Genomic DNA, 15,722 nt, shown 5'->3' with positions numbered 1-15,722 from the left:
GTCCAGCATGGTTTAAAGTTTCCACCACCACCCCCACCACCATGTTCAAACTTTTCAATTCTCTGTTCTCATTTCGATGCACCTCACTAACCCTACCTATAAAACAAAACAAGCGTTTTCCTTTTTCTTGCTTTCATTTACCTCGGGAAAGTGGAAAAAGTTTGATTCACAAAACACATGAGAAAGGTGAACAACCATCTTCATTAGCCTTTGTCTTGTCACCACCACCCCCTTATTTTCCACGAACAGAAAAAGGCACGGTCCACGCATATCAACATCTTTTCTCAGACACCCTCCATGCATTTATATACGCCTTTCACCTTTCAACTCTACTATCTCTACCATGTCATGTCTATTCTTCATGCATACTTAATATATGGGTTAAATATTTTAAAATCCAAATCAATGAATTTAGTTATTTAATTTTACAAAGGTAAGAATTCAGTATTTTTAATCAAACTTTATTAAATTTGTTTAAAGTTTGTTAGAAGTCCCGTATCGATTAGAAATAAGACAATCTCATAGTATATAAATGAGGTGTAAACCTCACCTTACAAGTCGATTTTGTGGGGTTGAATTAGGCTTAAAGTCCACTTCTAATAAAGTTTAACATGTTTCTCAGTTAACATTAAGGTGAAAATATGTAAAATATAAACGTGTTTGAAATGTCAAATGAATTTAACCAAATTTTGTTAAAATAACTAAATACAAACATATACATTTCTAAAGTTAATTAACCGAAAACATATTCATTAACAAATATTGTTATTTTTAGTGTATATAAAATTTTTAACAAATACCCTTTTCATATATAAATTTTCACTAAAATTTTAAGACACATCCTTGTCATTTATAAATTTTTACTACATGATTAGATATTATTAGATGATCTAATAGTAGATGACACAATAATTCTAACAAATAACAAAATTATAAATTTTGTTAAGATATATTTTAACTTATGATTCTGATACTATATATTAAAAATTAAAAATAGACTTTAAACTTAAATTATCTCCACAAAATTAGTTTTTAAAATTGAAAATACATAATTAATTAGTGGAATAACTAAATGCAAAGTTAATTAATTTAAAAAATGAATTTGAGATGTGTTAATGTTAAGTAGTGGAATATGGTGGCAGGAAAAGAGTGGTGGTGACTGACAGGTTACCGGCTGCAGGTGGTGTCGGGTGGGAAGAGAGGCTGCAAAGGCGCAGCATTTTGCAGAAGGCAGGCGCATGCGAAGTGACCGGTTACCCGGACAGCAGGTAGGTATAGGTTGGTTCCACACCCATACCTCCAACACAAACACTTGCAGTGAGGGTATGTAGGATGGTCCGGGAGATAACGCACACTCACCTCGATAACCTAAAACACCTGCACGAGCACGCCCCTCTCTCTCTCTCTACGTTTTTTCTTTTCTTTTTCACAATAATCACACATTAAAGGTTAAGTCTTTATGGTTTTCACAAACGTAACCATGTTCTTTACATAAAAATCATTAATGTTACATTTATTTCTGCTGAGATCACACTACTCAAACACTTTAAACGTTACTGTTACTCATTTTATGTATTTTTAAACGTTAAGTTTCATCTTATCTCAAACATTTTAAAATATACAAAGTTTTGTTTAATCATTTTTTATACTTTTTTAACTCAGCCTTCGTAAAGACGCACTGAGAGAGGAGGGTCCAGAATGTGGTCCAAGAGTGGGTTTAAACTGTGCTACATGTAGAACAACATGAAGGAAAGTGTCACAGAAGACAGAAAGTTTAGGAGTTTTGAGTTTCAGTCTGCAAATATTATATATATATATATATATATATATATATAGACATATAGATATATATGTTCCATACACAAACACAACACAACACAACACAACAACACTGCATTATTATCAGAGTAGGGTGTTCCATTAAGGGCCACTCTGAAACTGTTTGATAAATTAAGAGAATTGTTAGAGTCAGCCAAAACGGGTCTGCCACTGTGGATGCTTGGTTTGGGTGCCGACCTCTTGTGGGCCGACATGAACCGTCTCCTTGCCTTCCTCTTCCACCAGGTTCAACCACTTCACTCCTTCTTCTTAATCTTCAATTCTTACATATGTAGTAATTGCCGAAACATGCATCATGTTTTGTTTATCTGTTTTGTTTCGATCAGGGAGTGTTGGATGAGCAGTTCTTGCAGCTTCAGCAGCTGCAAGATGAGACCACCCCAAACTTCGTATCCGAGGTTGTCAACATCTATTTCCATGAATCAGAAAAGCTTCTCACCAATCTCAGAGCTTTGCTGTAACATATCTTTTCTCTTTCTTCCTAGTTTTTTCTTCATGTTCTAAGTTACTACCACTGAGATCTGTGATTAGACCAGTGTTAGAATCCAACACTTACCATTAAATAAAAAGCTATCGTCATTAATCAGAACAAACTATTTTTACTAATGTATCAATTTGACCTATGTTATGAGGAAGTGATTAATGAATATGTTACTGTGAATGAATGCAGCATGGAGAGGGAGTTTTGGGACTATAAGAAAATGGGGAATCATTTGAATCAGTTCATGGGAAGCAGCTCCAGCATTGGCGCCAAGAGAGTTAGAAACGTTTGCGTAGCCTTTCGTGCTGCTACTGAGCAGAATAACCGTGCTGGGTGGGTGCCATTTGCCAAACTATTCCAATCACTATTCCCTCTCATTTCGTGCAACTTTTTCTCTCCCTTTTTCCATCTCTTCTAATCATCTCACACTTTATCCATTTATTGCAATATTCCCTTTTTCAAATCCTCATCTTCCCACGTTCCCATATTCTCCAATATAAAAATACTGTGTCTTTATGATAATCATCAAGCACACTGTCATTGTTTATTCTTTTTCCCCGGTTGCAGTTGTTTGCGAGCGTTGGAGATGCTGGAGCATGAGTACTGTTATCTCAAGAACAAATTGCACGAATTGTTTCAGGTAATGTTGCATTGCATGCACTGTATGTGTATATTATGAGAGCATAATCACGTTCATTATTTGGTGATGAACAGATTGAGCAGCAACGTGCTTTGGCTGCAGGAGTAAGGTACCCAGTGCAGGATTAGTGAAAAAGATGAAAAATTTTTAGGTTATTTTGGTTTTGTGTTCTTATTGTTTTTCTGGTTTGGTAAGGGTAAGGGTTGGTCTTTCCGGTTTTAGACAAACCAAAGGAGGGTCAGCTTTTGTACTTGGTTGTGTAGGGAAAAGAAAAAAAGGAATCACCGACTCTGTTGTTTAGATTCTCTAATGTACGTAGTGCCATCATGCTTGTGCTTCGCTGTAACCTGTTCACTTTTTTAGCCAAAGTGGATCAAATCTATTGAAAGTTGGTGCTCTTTCGATTTTTACTATTCATAGAAACTTTGTCTTTGTGTTTTAGCCAGAGTAGAGAGAAATGGATTTGGAATGAAAAGGTTTTTGAAGAGGAAATGGTTGGAACCAGACACAATATAGCACGAAAAACATTGTATTCAACAAGAACACTACACCTGATGGAACGTTGTATTTCACCAAATGTTCAGAAAATTAACAATAACGAAAACTACTCGGGAGTAAATTGGAAAGAAATCATTTTAAATATGCATCACTTTTCAATACTTCTATGCAACTTTTGTACGTAAAGGAAAAGTGATTTAGTACTTCTTTTTGCCATTTTCGTGAGGAAATTGAATGGAAACCCAAAAGAGAAATGAAAACTCAACTAGAAAGAATCATGACTTTTCTCGTTCAGTGTCGTAAGAAAATTATTTGTTTTCTTTATGTTATAAGGGATTTTATGGTATGCAAATTATATAATGAGTTAGACTGGTTGGAACTGAAGGACAACCAATCAATGAATGAACTTCATCATGCCCAAATGTTTTGTTCGAAATAACTATTTACGAGTATAATTTGACTATGTATGTTTCAAATTTTTTACTGAAAATAAGTATACATTCAAATTTAAAAGTATACAGATGCACGATGCACATTATTTGTAAGAAATAATATGTATAAGTTTAATGGTAGTTTATATGATTTTTTTACTAAATGTACTGATGTAATTTCTTCATACTAACAATGAAGAATGAGTAAAAGATGACTTTTAGACTATGACTTACGGTAACTAATTTGGATAACTAATTAATAAATTAAAAATTATTAATATTTAAAATAGTTTATATTATGAATAAAAAATTATAATTAATTTTGAATTAAATTATAAATTATTCTTTAATATTAACTATAAAGATCGTAAGTTATCAAAGGAATTAGTATTTATATTGGTTTAAGGTCTTATTGACAGACAACTCATAAGGAAAAGATTTTTAGGTTTTTATAAGTTGCATGATTATTGACTATAATTTTTGGTTCAGTGATAAAGGTTCGATCCTAAAAGTTTTCATTCGCTTGGGCACGATCTTCGTGCGAAACGATCTTCTCGGAAAAAGCCATGTTCTTTTACGAGCAATTTGAAGCTTGCAAATCTCAACATTTTCTGTCAGAAAGAATTAAAAAATCAGAAAAGGTTGTGAACTTCGAAATACGTGTAGTTGGTTTGGGAGTTTGGTTACGAATGAATACATTTACATCAGAGAGGTTTGCTCTCACACCAGAGATGAAAAAAACAAAAGGAGAAAGGTAGCGCAGAAACGTAGGACTCTGTTCTTCTGCAACAACAGAATCTAATCTATCTTCTATCTTTTATCTTCTATGCATGCATGAAGATCGGTCAAAAATTCAACAAAGCCACTGCACCGTGTCTCTTTTTTACATGTTCACAAATTCAAAATTTAGACAAAACATGGAGTAGCTAGCTTAGCTAGAAAGCTCGTTTCATAGGTTGTGTTGTGGTTTGCGAGTAAAGACGTGAGTCTTCTGGTTTTGAGTTGCAGCTACAACACAACCCACATGAAAATACATCAGGTATTTGACAAGGTAATTCAGTGGAGTCAGTGAAAGATGGATGGACATGGATCCTGTTAGTCAAATTGTTGACCCAAATCGTAGGTAGAAGAACCAAACATGAAGAGAGAGAGAGAGAGAGTGAACAAACTATTTGCTTCCTCAGTTCCGTTCTGGTTTTGGACAGTACTGCGAAGAACAAGACTGCATCTGCATGCAAGGAGGACAACAAGTGTTGTCTTGTTGGAATATGAATATATATATATATTGCATTTTCCAACGAAAGGTACTACTTTGTCTTTTGTACTTCAGAATGTTGAATATGCAGTGACTACATTATAGTGATCTATCTGATCATACATGTTTGAAGAAAGTCTCAATGTTTGAAATTGGGACAATTGTTGTAGTTGATGAGACCAGATACATTCCATTGAGTTATTGTATGATTTCACTAAATATTTTATAATTAATCACTTCAAACATTTCTATGTATTTCAAATGTGATGGTAGTTTACTGTGGATCATAAATTATTTAAGTGAGTTGAATTTTGGAAATTAATTTTTTAATTTTTTCTTTCTTTTAAAAGAGTTGTCGCTGTGTAAAATATATATGTATAATATAAATAAAAGAGAGGTATTATAGAATACCTCAAATTTTATGTGGTTCACACACAACACAACAACCCCATTTTCCCTTTCTTCATCACACCACCACACACTACACTCCTTCACCAGGATTCGAACCAAGGTTGTTTTGGAATTGTACAGTGACAATTACCAAATAGGATGTAGGGTTTGGTATGATGCTATTACATTTTGTTAAAATTAAATAAATCCAATGAAAGTCACTTTGATAAATATTTTGTATTAAAATATTTTATATAATTATATGTAGAATCCATAAATATCCCATATATTTTTATATTCTATTTTTATTTTCTAATTTTAAATAAAATTACTTAAAACAATTTTTTTAAAATAAAAAAAAAACGTATTTTTAAAGTACAATTTAAATCAAATTACTTACTAAAATTTGATGCAATAGAAATTTGAACGAGAGGTTGTAATATATTTATATTGCATTTTAGCTAAAGCTTTATAGTTTGTCTTTTGCATGTCAGAAAGTTGCATATGCAGATGGCTACAATATAGTGATCTGGTCATACATATATTTCAAGAAAGTCTTAATGTTTTAAATTGAGATTGGAGTTACTGTCACAATCGTTGTAGTTATGAGACCACATACATTGCACCTATTACAACACACACTGTCATTCACTTATTATATGATTTTACTAAATATGTTGTAATTAATTAATTCAAACATTATATATATCCTTAAATATGATGCCTAGTTTACTGTTATATGATTTAAGTGGGTTTGATTTTGGAAGGAAATTTTTAAGTGATATTATCAACCATTACAATATTGTTAAAAATAGTTTTCCTTTTTTTAGAAGAACACTTACTGTGTAAAAAAATATATATATATATATATATATATAAAAGAGAGGTATTATGTAATACCTCATGTTTTATACGGTTTCATCATCATCACCATATAGGGTTCATGTTTCCTTATCACACACCACCACACTACCATCCACCGCAAGGATTCGAACCTACGGCATTTTGGAATTGTGTACCAACAATTACCAAGTAGAATGGAGCGTTTGGTGTCACAGATTTACATTTTATATTAAATAAATAAATGTAACGACAAACACTTTGATATATTCTGGAAATGTTGCCTCTGTTTATATTAATTAATACAAAGAACAAGGTAGAGCCCAAAAGCAATAATTAATTTTTAATAAATTGAAAGTAGAAACCATTAGTATATTTATATTGGTTAACCAATTCTTTTAACTTTTCATATAGAAAAAGGATTATCCAGATTAAAAATATTTTTATTATATGGTTAATAAAAACTAAAATATTTTATAACTATTATACATAATTATAATTTTACTTTTTATTTTAATATAAACTATCGTTTTATATAATTAAACATTATAAAAGTAGAAAAAAAATTGATGTACATACACACATTTTCATAACTTCAATTCTAAATTTTACTATTTTTAATTAATTTTATATTATATGGGATGATTATGTTCACATTAAATATTATAAACACAATATATCCTAAGAAAGCAGAAAAAAAAAATGAAAAGAATTTGTGTGGGTGAGGGAGTGAGGACGGTGGATCGTGTTTTTTGACTATGGAAAATGGAATCATATATAGTGTCGCATTACATCATATGCTATATACTTTTCTTCACAAACTTAGCTTAGAATTTGGAATTCATAGATTGAATTTGTGTGGTGGTGATGGCAACTTTCCGACCTAGCCAACAAACTATACTATACTCACTTCCACCACTCATGAAATTTGAAAAAAAATAAAAAAATTAACCATGTTTCGAATCAATTTTTTTTTTTTCAATTTTAATTAAGAATGTAGCATGTTATAAAATAGGTTTTTCCAATGAAAAATGTATCTATGGCATCTAATAGTCTTATATAGTTTAGAACTCGAGGTCTAAAATAAACAATATGCATGTAGATATTGTTCCAACAAGTTAATTGTTAAGAAGTGGACTTTAAGTCTAAGTCAACCTCACAAAATCAGCTTATAAGGTGAGGTTTGCACCTCATTTATATATTATGAAATTGTCTTATCTCTAGTCGATGTTGGACTTCCAACCCCTCCTCTCATGTCGAGGTATATTCATTTCATGCGTGCGACTAGAAATGAGTGGTCGGATAGCAGTCTGAGATAGCAGGTGGAACAAAATGTCCAAAAAAATTCGTTAGGATATGCTTTAACCTGTCTCTAATACCATATTAGAAATTTCTTTAAAATCCAACTCAAATTACATAGAGATAGATCATCTTCAGTTTTGGAGAAGTTTGGAAATTAGTTTAAGTATACCGAACTTACCAAAAAGATATTATCCATTTCTGTACTAAATAATTGACTAACTTAATTGAGTAAACGTATACACTTCCTATATTTTTCTGTCCTTAGTTAAATATGGATCATAATGAAAATAGCATAACAATTTCTTGGAACAAATAAATATCTAGATAGTGATTCTGCTTCTCAAGTTTCTTTGAAGATTTTTATTTTGGAGTTTTCTTAAATTTGATAAAAATCCAAATCCAAACGCCACCCAATTCATATATTAGATAAGACTAATAAATTTTTTGATAAATTGTGATAAATGACAACTCCTAACTCCTTTTCCAAATCAAATGATATTTTGCCACTAAATATACTATTTTTTTCATATATACAAATGTTATCACTACTTGGTAAAAAAAAAAAAAGCCACGCATTAGTTTCTTTTTGTCTCTTTTTTGCATTAAAAGAACTACGTACAAAAATTGGTGGTGGAGATTTTTCGACTCCTTTATTTCCTCCAACCTGTGCCCACAACCTACAAATGCCACCGAATTAAATAAAAAATAATAATAAAAACCTTATTATTGCCTCACTAAAATTTTATAACATTTCTAAAATGATGTTTGAGAATATTTGTCACCTTAGAAATCCACGAACATAATCAATTCTTTTCATACGATGATTTGTTAATTAAAACTAGCTCAACTAAGTAAAAAATATTATTGGTGCCAATAGAATGCTAATGCCAAGACCAATGCAAAATATTACAAAACTATAATACAAATATTCATTTTACATTTCCTACTAAAATTTTCATATTTCATGAGAAAATTTATAAGAAAAAACTTTTTTTATTTTTTCTAAGAATTTTAATTGACAAGTAATTCTTTTGTAAATAATTATTTTCTACAAGATTATAAAATTTGTAAGCATTTTTTACAATTTTTTTTTATAAAAAAGTGTTTTATACAAATTACTCTACAATAAAATTAACAATTTCTTACAAAATTATTTTACAATAAAATGTGTAAGTATTTCTTATGAAAAAAATTCAAAACAAAATTGACAGAATAGTGATTAATGAGTTTCAAAAGCTATGTAAAAGACGAATTAACTCAATTGACTTGTTTTTTCGATTCAACTTTATTAAATTGAATTTACAAAGATTCCTAAAATCATATATATATGTGAGACTATTAAAAAATATAATTCTACGTTATATGTATATTGTAATAAGTTTAAATTAATAAGTGCATCTTTTAAAATGACATATTAAAGTGTATAAATACCCAAATTTTGGAATTAGTAATCTTTGAAGTTTCCGTGAAAAAAAAAACACATTAAACACATTAAAAACACATTAGAATAAGAAAATTAAAAACAAAATAAACCAAACTTTTTTCATAAATCAAAATATATTTTTTAAAGCAATTAAAATACTGATATTAACTATAATTTTTAAGCTTGAAGTACACAACTCACTTTAATTTCGTCAATCTTCGTATTTTCTCCTAAAATTACACAGTTCCAATAGCATAAATATTCCGTGTTATATATATATATATAAAAAAGGTTAAATACTTCTACCTGTCTCTCTTTGTGTAATAAATTTAAAAGACTATTGCTCATAAATGACTAATAGTAACGCCCACAAATTTTAGTAACTTGTTAACGTCTCTTTTGTTTATCTTTCTCATCTATCACTTCGACATTTTAACTACTATTGCTTTATTTCATTTTTAGAGGATTATAATTAAAATGAAGTTAATTAGTGTACACCGACAACATTATTTTTTTCAAAAAACGCTTTCTTTAAAGGCGTCAGGTCAAAAGCAACGTAACATATATATTATGTATATATGTTGTATATATAATACAAGGGAATAATAAAAAGTATACGATTATACATAAACGTGGGAATAATAGACGTGTATAATATCAGTATGATAAAGATAGCTACTCTGGCTTCTGTGTTTACATAGAAGAAAATGGCACACGTGATCATATTTTATTTAAGTAGTATTTTGTATAGTGAACTTATAATCATTTTAAGTGTTAAATATGTTTTCAGTCCCTTAATTTTTAGTGAATTTTAAAATTTGGACTAATTTAGTTCTTTATCTATCAAAATATGTTGATTTAGTCTTTCTAATTCAATTTTGTTAAGTTTATTTGATATTTCAAGCACATTTCATAATAGTATTTGACTTAACATTAAAGCAAAAATGTGTCATACCGTATAAACAACTCGAACACAATCTTAAAATGCGTACGAAACATCAAATAAATTTAACAAAATTTGATTAAAAGTACTAAATTTACGTATTTCGAAAGATGAAGAACTAAATTAGTTCAAAATTTCAAAATAGACTAATTTTAAAATTTACTAAAATTAAAGGAACAAAATCATATTTAATCCTTCCTCTGATAAATATCAAGTAATTAAAATTGGTTAAAATTGTTAATTATGGTATTCAATTTCAAATGGCAAAATTGTAATGATTTATTTATTTGTTTTAATCTCTTAATCAATGTGTTTGAGATTTATGATTAAGGAAGAAGATGGGACAGAATCATGATTAGATAGTAGAAAACATAGAGAATAAAGATGGGGTATCAGTGTGAAAATCACGTAAATATCTACATGGTTCAATAGGAAACACACACGTAAGCAAATGAAACCTTAATATTTTTGTTGTCCACACATAAAATATTAACCTTAATGTATAGAAGTGGTAAATAAATACTCAAAAGAAAAAAAACAAAAAGATGAGTATGGTTCATTGATGATACCTTTCCTTTTCCGTTGCAACTCAATTGTGCTTTTCCGACTGTATATATATAGAGAGAGGAGAGTGAAAAGGTGAAAGGAACAGGTCCTCTTCTCCATTCTCCATTTTTGCAGATTCTGAAATTGTGAAGAGAGAAGAATGAGAGAAGAATTGGTGGTGCAAGAAGTGTACGTTAGCAATGAAGAGAGGAACCTCACAGTGCTTAAAACCTCTCTCTTCTTCAACGGAGATGGTTTCGCTGTATATGATTCCAAGGGTCAACTCGTTTTCCGCTTCGACTCCTATGGGCCACGCGCACGTGACAAAGACGAGCTTGTTCTCATGGATCCCAATGGCCGTTCTCTTCTTACTCTGCGCCGAAAGGTACAACCTTCTTTTTTTGCTTTCTACCAGGTCACATGTTTCTATGTTGCTCTTTCAATTCAAAGAACACCGATTTCTCTGTTTTGTGTTCTTTTATTTATGACTGAAGCGTTTGTTATTGAATCGGCAGAAACCGAGTCTTCATCAACGGTGGGAAGGGTTCAGAGGGGAGAGAAGGGAGGGAGATATAGCCGTTTTCAGCGTGAAGAGATCGTCGATCATCGGACGGTCGAGGACGAGCGTGGCGGTGGAGGTGTACGATAGGGATGGTGTGGAGTACCTGATCGAAGGGTGTTTCCGGCAGCGGTGGTGCAAGGTTTTGAATGCGGCGAAGGAAGTGGTGGCTGAGATTCGTCGCAAGGTGGACCCCACCACCAGTGTTATGCTGGGGAAGGAAGTGTTTTGGCTTTGCGTGAAGCCTGGTTTTGATGCGGCCTTTGCCATGGGATTGGTTTTGGTGCTTGATGAGATGAACGGTGAGAATTACTTTGTGGATAGAACGGAAGATCTTGTGGTGCACTCTGCCGCAGAAGATCCGGGACTAGTTTCACCTCTTCCAGTTTGAGAGAATTGCGTGTTTTTCTGATGCTGACGTTATACTCACTCATGGTTAGTTGGTTGGAGTGTTCCCTTGAAAAGGGTTTTCTCTCTTTTTTTTTCTTTTTTTTTTTAAGAAAAAAAAGTAATAATGATGATGTTGTGGATGAAATCACTTGCCAATGTAGTACATTATTTTCATATGCAAATAACACAAAGATAACCTCATCCTAAATTTCTGTCTTAATTTGTCCTATATTATATTGCGGAATAATAATAATAATAATAATTATTATTATTATAATAACTTTAAAATTTTGCCAACAAGGTGTAAATAGATCTAAATAATCGAATAAAATTTAAATTTTATGAGAAAATAAAATTTAATGTATTTATAAAATTTGTAATTTTGGTCCTAATTTCTTCGACATTATTGTAGTTGTCTGCAATATTGATATTCGAATTCTTTTTTACAATTTTAATCTCTTAGTTTTAATTTATCCAAAAATTTATTTAATTTTCAGTTTAATTATTCATAAGTGTTTCTTATTTATAAGTTTATTTGATCTCAACCAATATTTCTTATTTTCGTTACGGTCTTAATCAGTTTAATAATTTGTATTAAGTTGATTTAAAAAAAAAATTAGTATGACATTCAAATAAGATACTGTAACAATGTCTTACTTGGTTCTTAGCTAAAGAAACAAAAATGTCTCAATCATACATGTGTCGAAATGCAATACATAAACAATTAAGATTCGAATCAAATTTTAAATAAATAAAAAATACATACAACTAAGAATGTATTAAAATATCAAAGCTATAACAGTTTAGTTAACTAAATTTACTATTTTGAGATATGATGTTGCTTCATTTAAAATGATAGATATAAAAGTTTATAGATATGATTTTATTAGTATATAGATAAACAAAGGTTTTGAAGTTATTTTTCTGTGTATTACAATGTCTATAGCCACTTTTACACTAGAGCACAAAACCATTTTATGTAAGGACCATATTAAGTCCTCTTTCTGAAAAATTTTGTTTTAAATTCAAGAATCATATTCTCAGTAAGGCCAATTTTTATATGTACAGAATGTTCATAACTAGAATTTTTGTTGGGCCATAAATTAAAAATTACTCATGGTGGGCTTGTTGCCCAAACACCCACTCAAACTTTTACTTCGAGTTTATTAATTTTCTCTTTTTGATCAAAAAATAAAGGTTAAAATATTCTGTTAGTTATCGTTTTGGATTAGAAATTTCAAATTGGTCATCGTATTTTAATTGATCTCAAATTCGTCCTCATTTTTGTATTTGAGTATTAAATCAGGGCAATCGTTAACTGCTAGCAAACGGCGTTTATATGTAATGATGTGACTGTAATGTTCATTCTTAAGTGTCATTGAGTTGTGGTTAGCACAGTAAACAGCCATTGTTGTTTTCACTTGTAAGAAGAGATAATATTGAGAGAGTGTAAGTGTTTGAAAGAGGGTGCGGAAGGTTTCTCGTCTCCTCTGTTTTGCTTTGTTTGCACCGGTAATGTCTCCCTCTCATATTCAACTACAACAACTCGTACTTACCTTTAAACTGGCGCTCGACCACGACCACAATGAACGCTCTGACCTCCGATTGCACTCGCTCTCACCTCCGACCATGATCGACCTCACCTTCGTCCACGCTCACGGGGTTTGCATTCCCGCACTTACTGATTTTCCCAATCCAATCCCTAATTACATCATTTAACGTCAGAAATTCAAAATCAAGTTAACGTTACAAAATTTAACACCGTTATCGATTGTCCTGATTTAATATTCAATTACAAATATGAGGATGAAATTGAGATCAATTAAAATATGAGGACTAATTTGAGATTTTTGAACCAAAACAAGGACTAAAGGAGTATTTTAACCAAAAATAAATTTTGGTTTCTTAAATATAAGAATCAGTCACATCAATTGTTATAGATTCGATTTAAATAACTTTAAAATGAAGTCATGAAAGGACTTACTATCTAACGAAAAAAAAAAGTTTTAAAATTCAATATCGTTACTCTGCAAAAATAAAACGCATTTAATGTAGTTACAAAATTTCTTCCCAAACCATGTAGAAGAAGATTTTCTTCTTTCATACCCTTTTAACTTTTATGTTATAAATGACTTAGAATTTATCAACAAGCTATATAAAATCTATTTCAATAATTTCTCAAAATAACTTATAACTAAAGTTTATAAATTATATGAATATTATTCAATCCTAATAATATCTACGAGAAAAATAAGCATTCATAAATGGCTTAACTAAATTGACCCAGATTGTTTTGAGCTTTGATTAATCTCATATTTGTGAACCACCACAATTAAATCAAACTTTTGACTAATTGAGCATGTAATTTATGTATTTACATCAACCATTACTTTTGAGCTAAATTTGAAACCATAAAAGTTTTTTATTGATCAAACTATAATAAAAAATACTACAACTACAACATTGTAAACAAATATGTATTAGTAGGTCACACTCATAAATCACATCGAACACTTCATGCATTATGTCCAAAAATCACTAAAATGAACGCGGATAAGAAGAGAAAGAAGGGAATGGAGGCAGAGGAAAAAGTAGCTGCCGGAGACGAAGGTGGTGGTGGTGGAGTGGTGTTGGAGCCCGGTGAAACGGCGGCGGAAGGTGGCAGGCCGGAGCCGGAGACATTGACGGCTAACCTCTGTCCACGTGTACAGTGTTGACCGATGCTACAGATGTAGTAATGTTGACCGGCTGTGGTAAGGGTAACGTTGACCGGACCCGTGGTATATGTACGTATAGGATTAGCGGAAGAGCACGAAGTATACGATTCTTCCGGCACTGCAACCACGTTATGCTGTGCTCTTTGGAAATCGAAGGCTGAAAAAAAAAAAAAATTATTTTTTGTTTATAATTTTTCACGGTGTTTCAAACATGGAGACAATTACGGTAAAATCATGGTACGAATCGAAGACTTACATAGAATATCTCCGACTGCAAAAGTTTTGTCGGAAACCCAAGTTTGGTATGTGGAGGGATCTTGTGGAGTTGTCCAACCAGTGCCATCTCCGACAATGAACACTCTCTGTGCCTCTGTGTAATGTACAAACATTAAAATAGACACCATTACACTGAGACAGAGGGAAGTAACCATGTTGTTCATGTTCAAAATTCTTGCAAAATATGTTTTGTTGGTGCAGAGTCTAGCGAAAAGAACAGTGACAAAGGTGGTTGTGTTTGTGGTTGAAGTGTTTTGAGAACCAAAGCTAAGCTATAAATAGAGGGAGAAATCAAAGTTACAAGAAAAATGAACTTGACTTTGTTGGAATCCAAACAGAGGAAAATATTTTAGTTTCTTAGAATTCAACCAAATTAATTCAAAATTAGGTAAAATTGATTTAAAAAATAATGTTCTTATATATATATATATATATAATTATTATTTTCTTAATTGAAATGAGATCTTTAATATATTTTTATGGGCTAAATATTAATGATTGATTTTACGTTACTTAGTGAAACAACTTATAAAACGTCTTTTATTTAATCGGATTATAATATTTTTTATTATTTTATTTTTTCTGTCAAAGTTTAGACAGAAGTAGTTTTTTCTTTTCGTTAAAAATTTATATGATGAAAAATTAAAATTATATGCTTAGCGCGTGGGTTGGTGGTAGCCGCACCGGTGGAGACGCCACTCTTTGGCCTTGCTCGTTACGCAATAGTTCAAAGTCTTCACGTACCAACCACGAACATTTATTTATTTTTTTTCTCATTTTTTTCTCTGTTGCATTTAAGTGAAAATCGAAATTCGCTTTTACATAATTAATAATAACGTTAAGCCAAATGTTTCAAATTTTAATATTATCTTTTACAATTAACTCTATTTTCTTTTATCATAGTAAACTTTTATACATTTTTAATGAATTTCGCAAGGTATAACTTTGAATGTATGGTCTACAAAGTTGTATGTAATACAATAATTCGGTGATTTTATACAATAACTTTGAATGTTTCAAATTTCATGAAGATGTAAATCTAAAGGATTGACATTAGTCATTAAATAATATAATGTATTTAGAAAATAATTATTTTGGATAAGTATAATACATAATAAATAAATAAAGGTTCAAAGGTGATATTTATAATACTTTTTATCATCCGATCAAAATTTTGTGCAGTGTTATTTTT

General features: G+C 30.8%; 3 protein-coding genes across 3 annotated transcripts; 2 read left to right on the top strand and 1 right to left on the bottom strand.

Annotated features, from left to right (window-relative positions):
• Nucleotides 1-1,656: 1,656 nt before the first annotated feature.
• Nucleotides 1,657-3,350, top strand: LOC114167555 (pseudo histidine-containing phosphotransfer protein 6-like). Its single transcript, XM_028052655.1, has 5 exons — nt 1,657-2,064; nt 2,166-2,296; nt 2,510-2,653; nt 2,888-2,960; nt 3,035-3,350. The coding sequence occupies exons 1-5, from the start codon at nt 1,996-1,998 to the stop codon at nt 3,086-3,088; spliced, it is 471 nt and encodes a 156-aa protein (XP_027908456.1). The 5' UTR covers nt 1,657-1,995; the 3' UTR covers nt 3,089-3,350.
• A 7,251-nt stretch (nt 3,351-10,601) lies between these two features.
• LOC114166312 (protein LURP-one-related 5-like) lies at nt 10,602-11,745 on the top strand. The gene is made up of 2 exons (XM_028051023.1): nt 10,602-10,973; nt 11,104-11,745. The coding sequence occupies exons 1-2, from the start codon at nt 10,749-10,751 to the stop codon at nt 11,536-11,538; spliced, it is 660 nt and encodes a 219-aa protein (XP_027906824.1). The 5' UTR covers nt 10,602-10,748; the 3' UTR covers nt 11,539-11,745.
• A 2,256-nt stretch (nt 11,746-14,001) lies between these two features.
• Nucleotides 14,002-14,761, bottom strand: LOC114165703 (umecyanin-like). Its single transcript, XM_028050268.1, has 2 exons — nt 14,511-14,761; nt 14,002-14,411 (listed from the first exon to the last, which is right to left on the bottom strand). The coding sequence occupies exons 1-2, from the start codon at nt 14,692-14,694 to the stop codon at nt 14,053-14,055; spliced, it is 543 nt and encodes a 180-aa protein (XP_027906069.1). The 5' UTR covers nt 14,695-14,761; the 3' UTR covers nt 14,002-14,052.
• Nucleotides 14,762-15,722: the final 961 nt, after the last annotated feature.

Source organism: Vigna unguiculata, chromosome 10, assembly GCF_004118075.2.
Source record: "Vigna unguiculata cultivar IT97K-499-35 chromosome 10, ASM411807v1, whole genome shotgun sequence".
Classification (NCBI taxonomy): Eukaryota; Viridiplantae; Streptophyta; class Magnoliopsida; order Fabales; family Fabaceae; genus Vigna; species Vigna unguiculata.
Note: the sequence above shows the minus strand (reverse complement) of the source record. Positions and strands in the feature narration are given on the sequence as shown.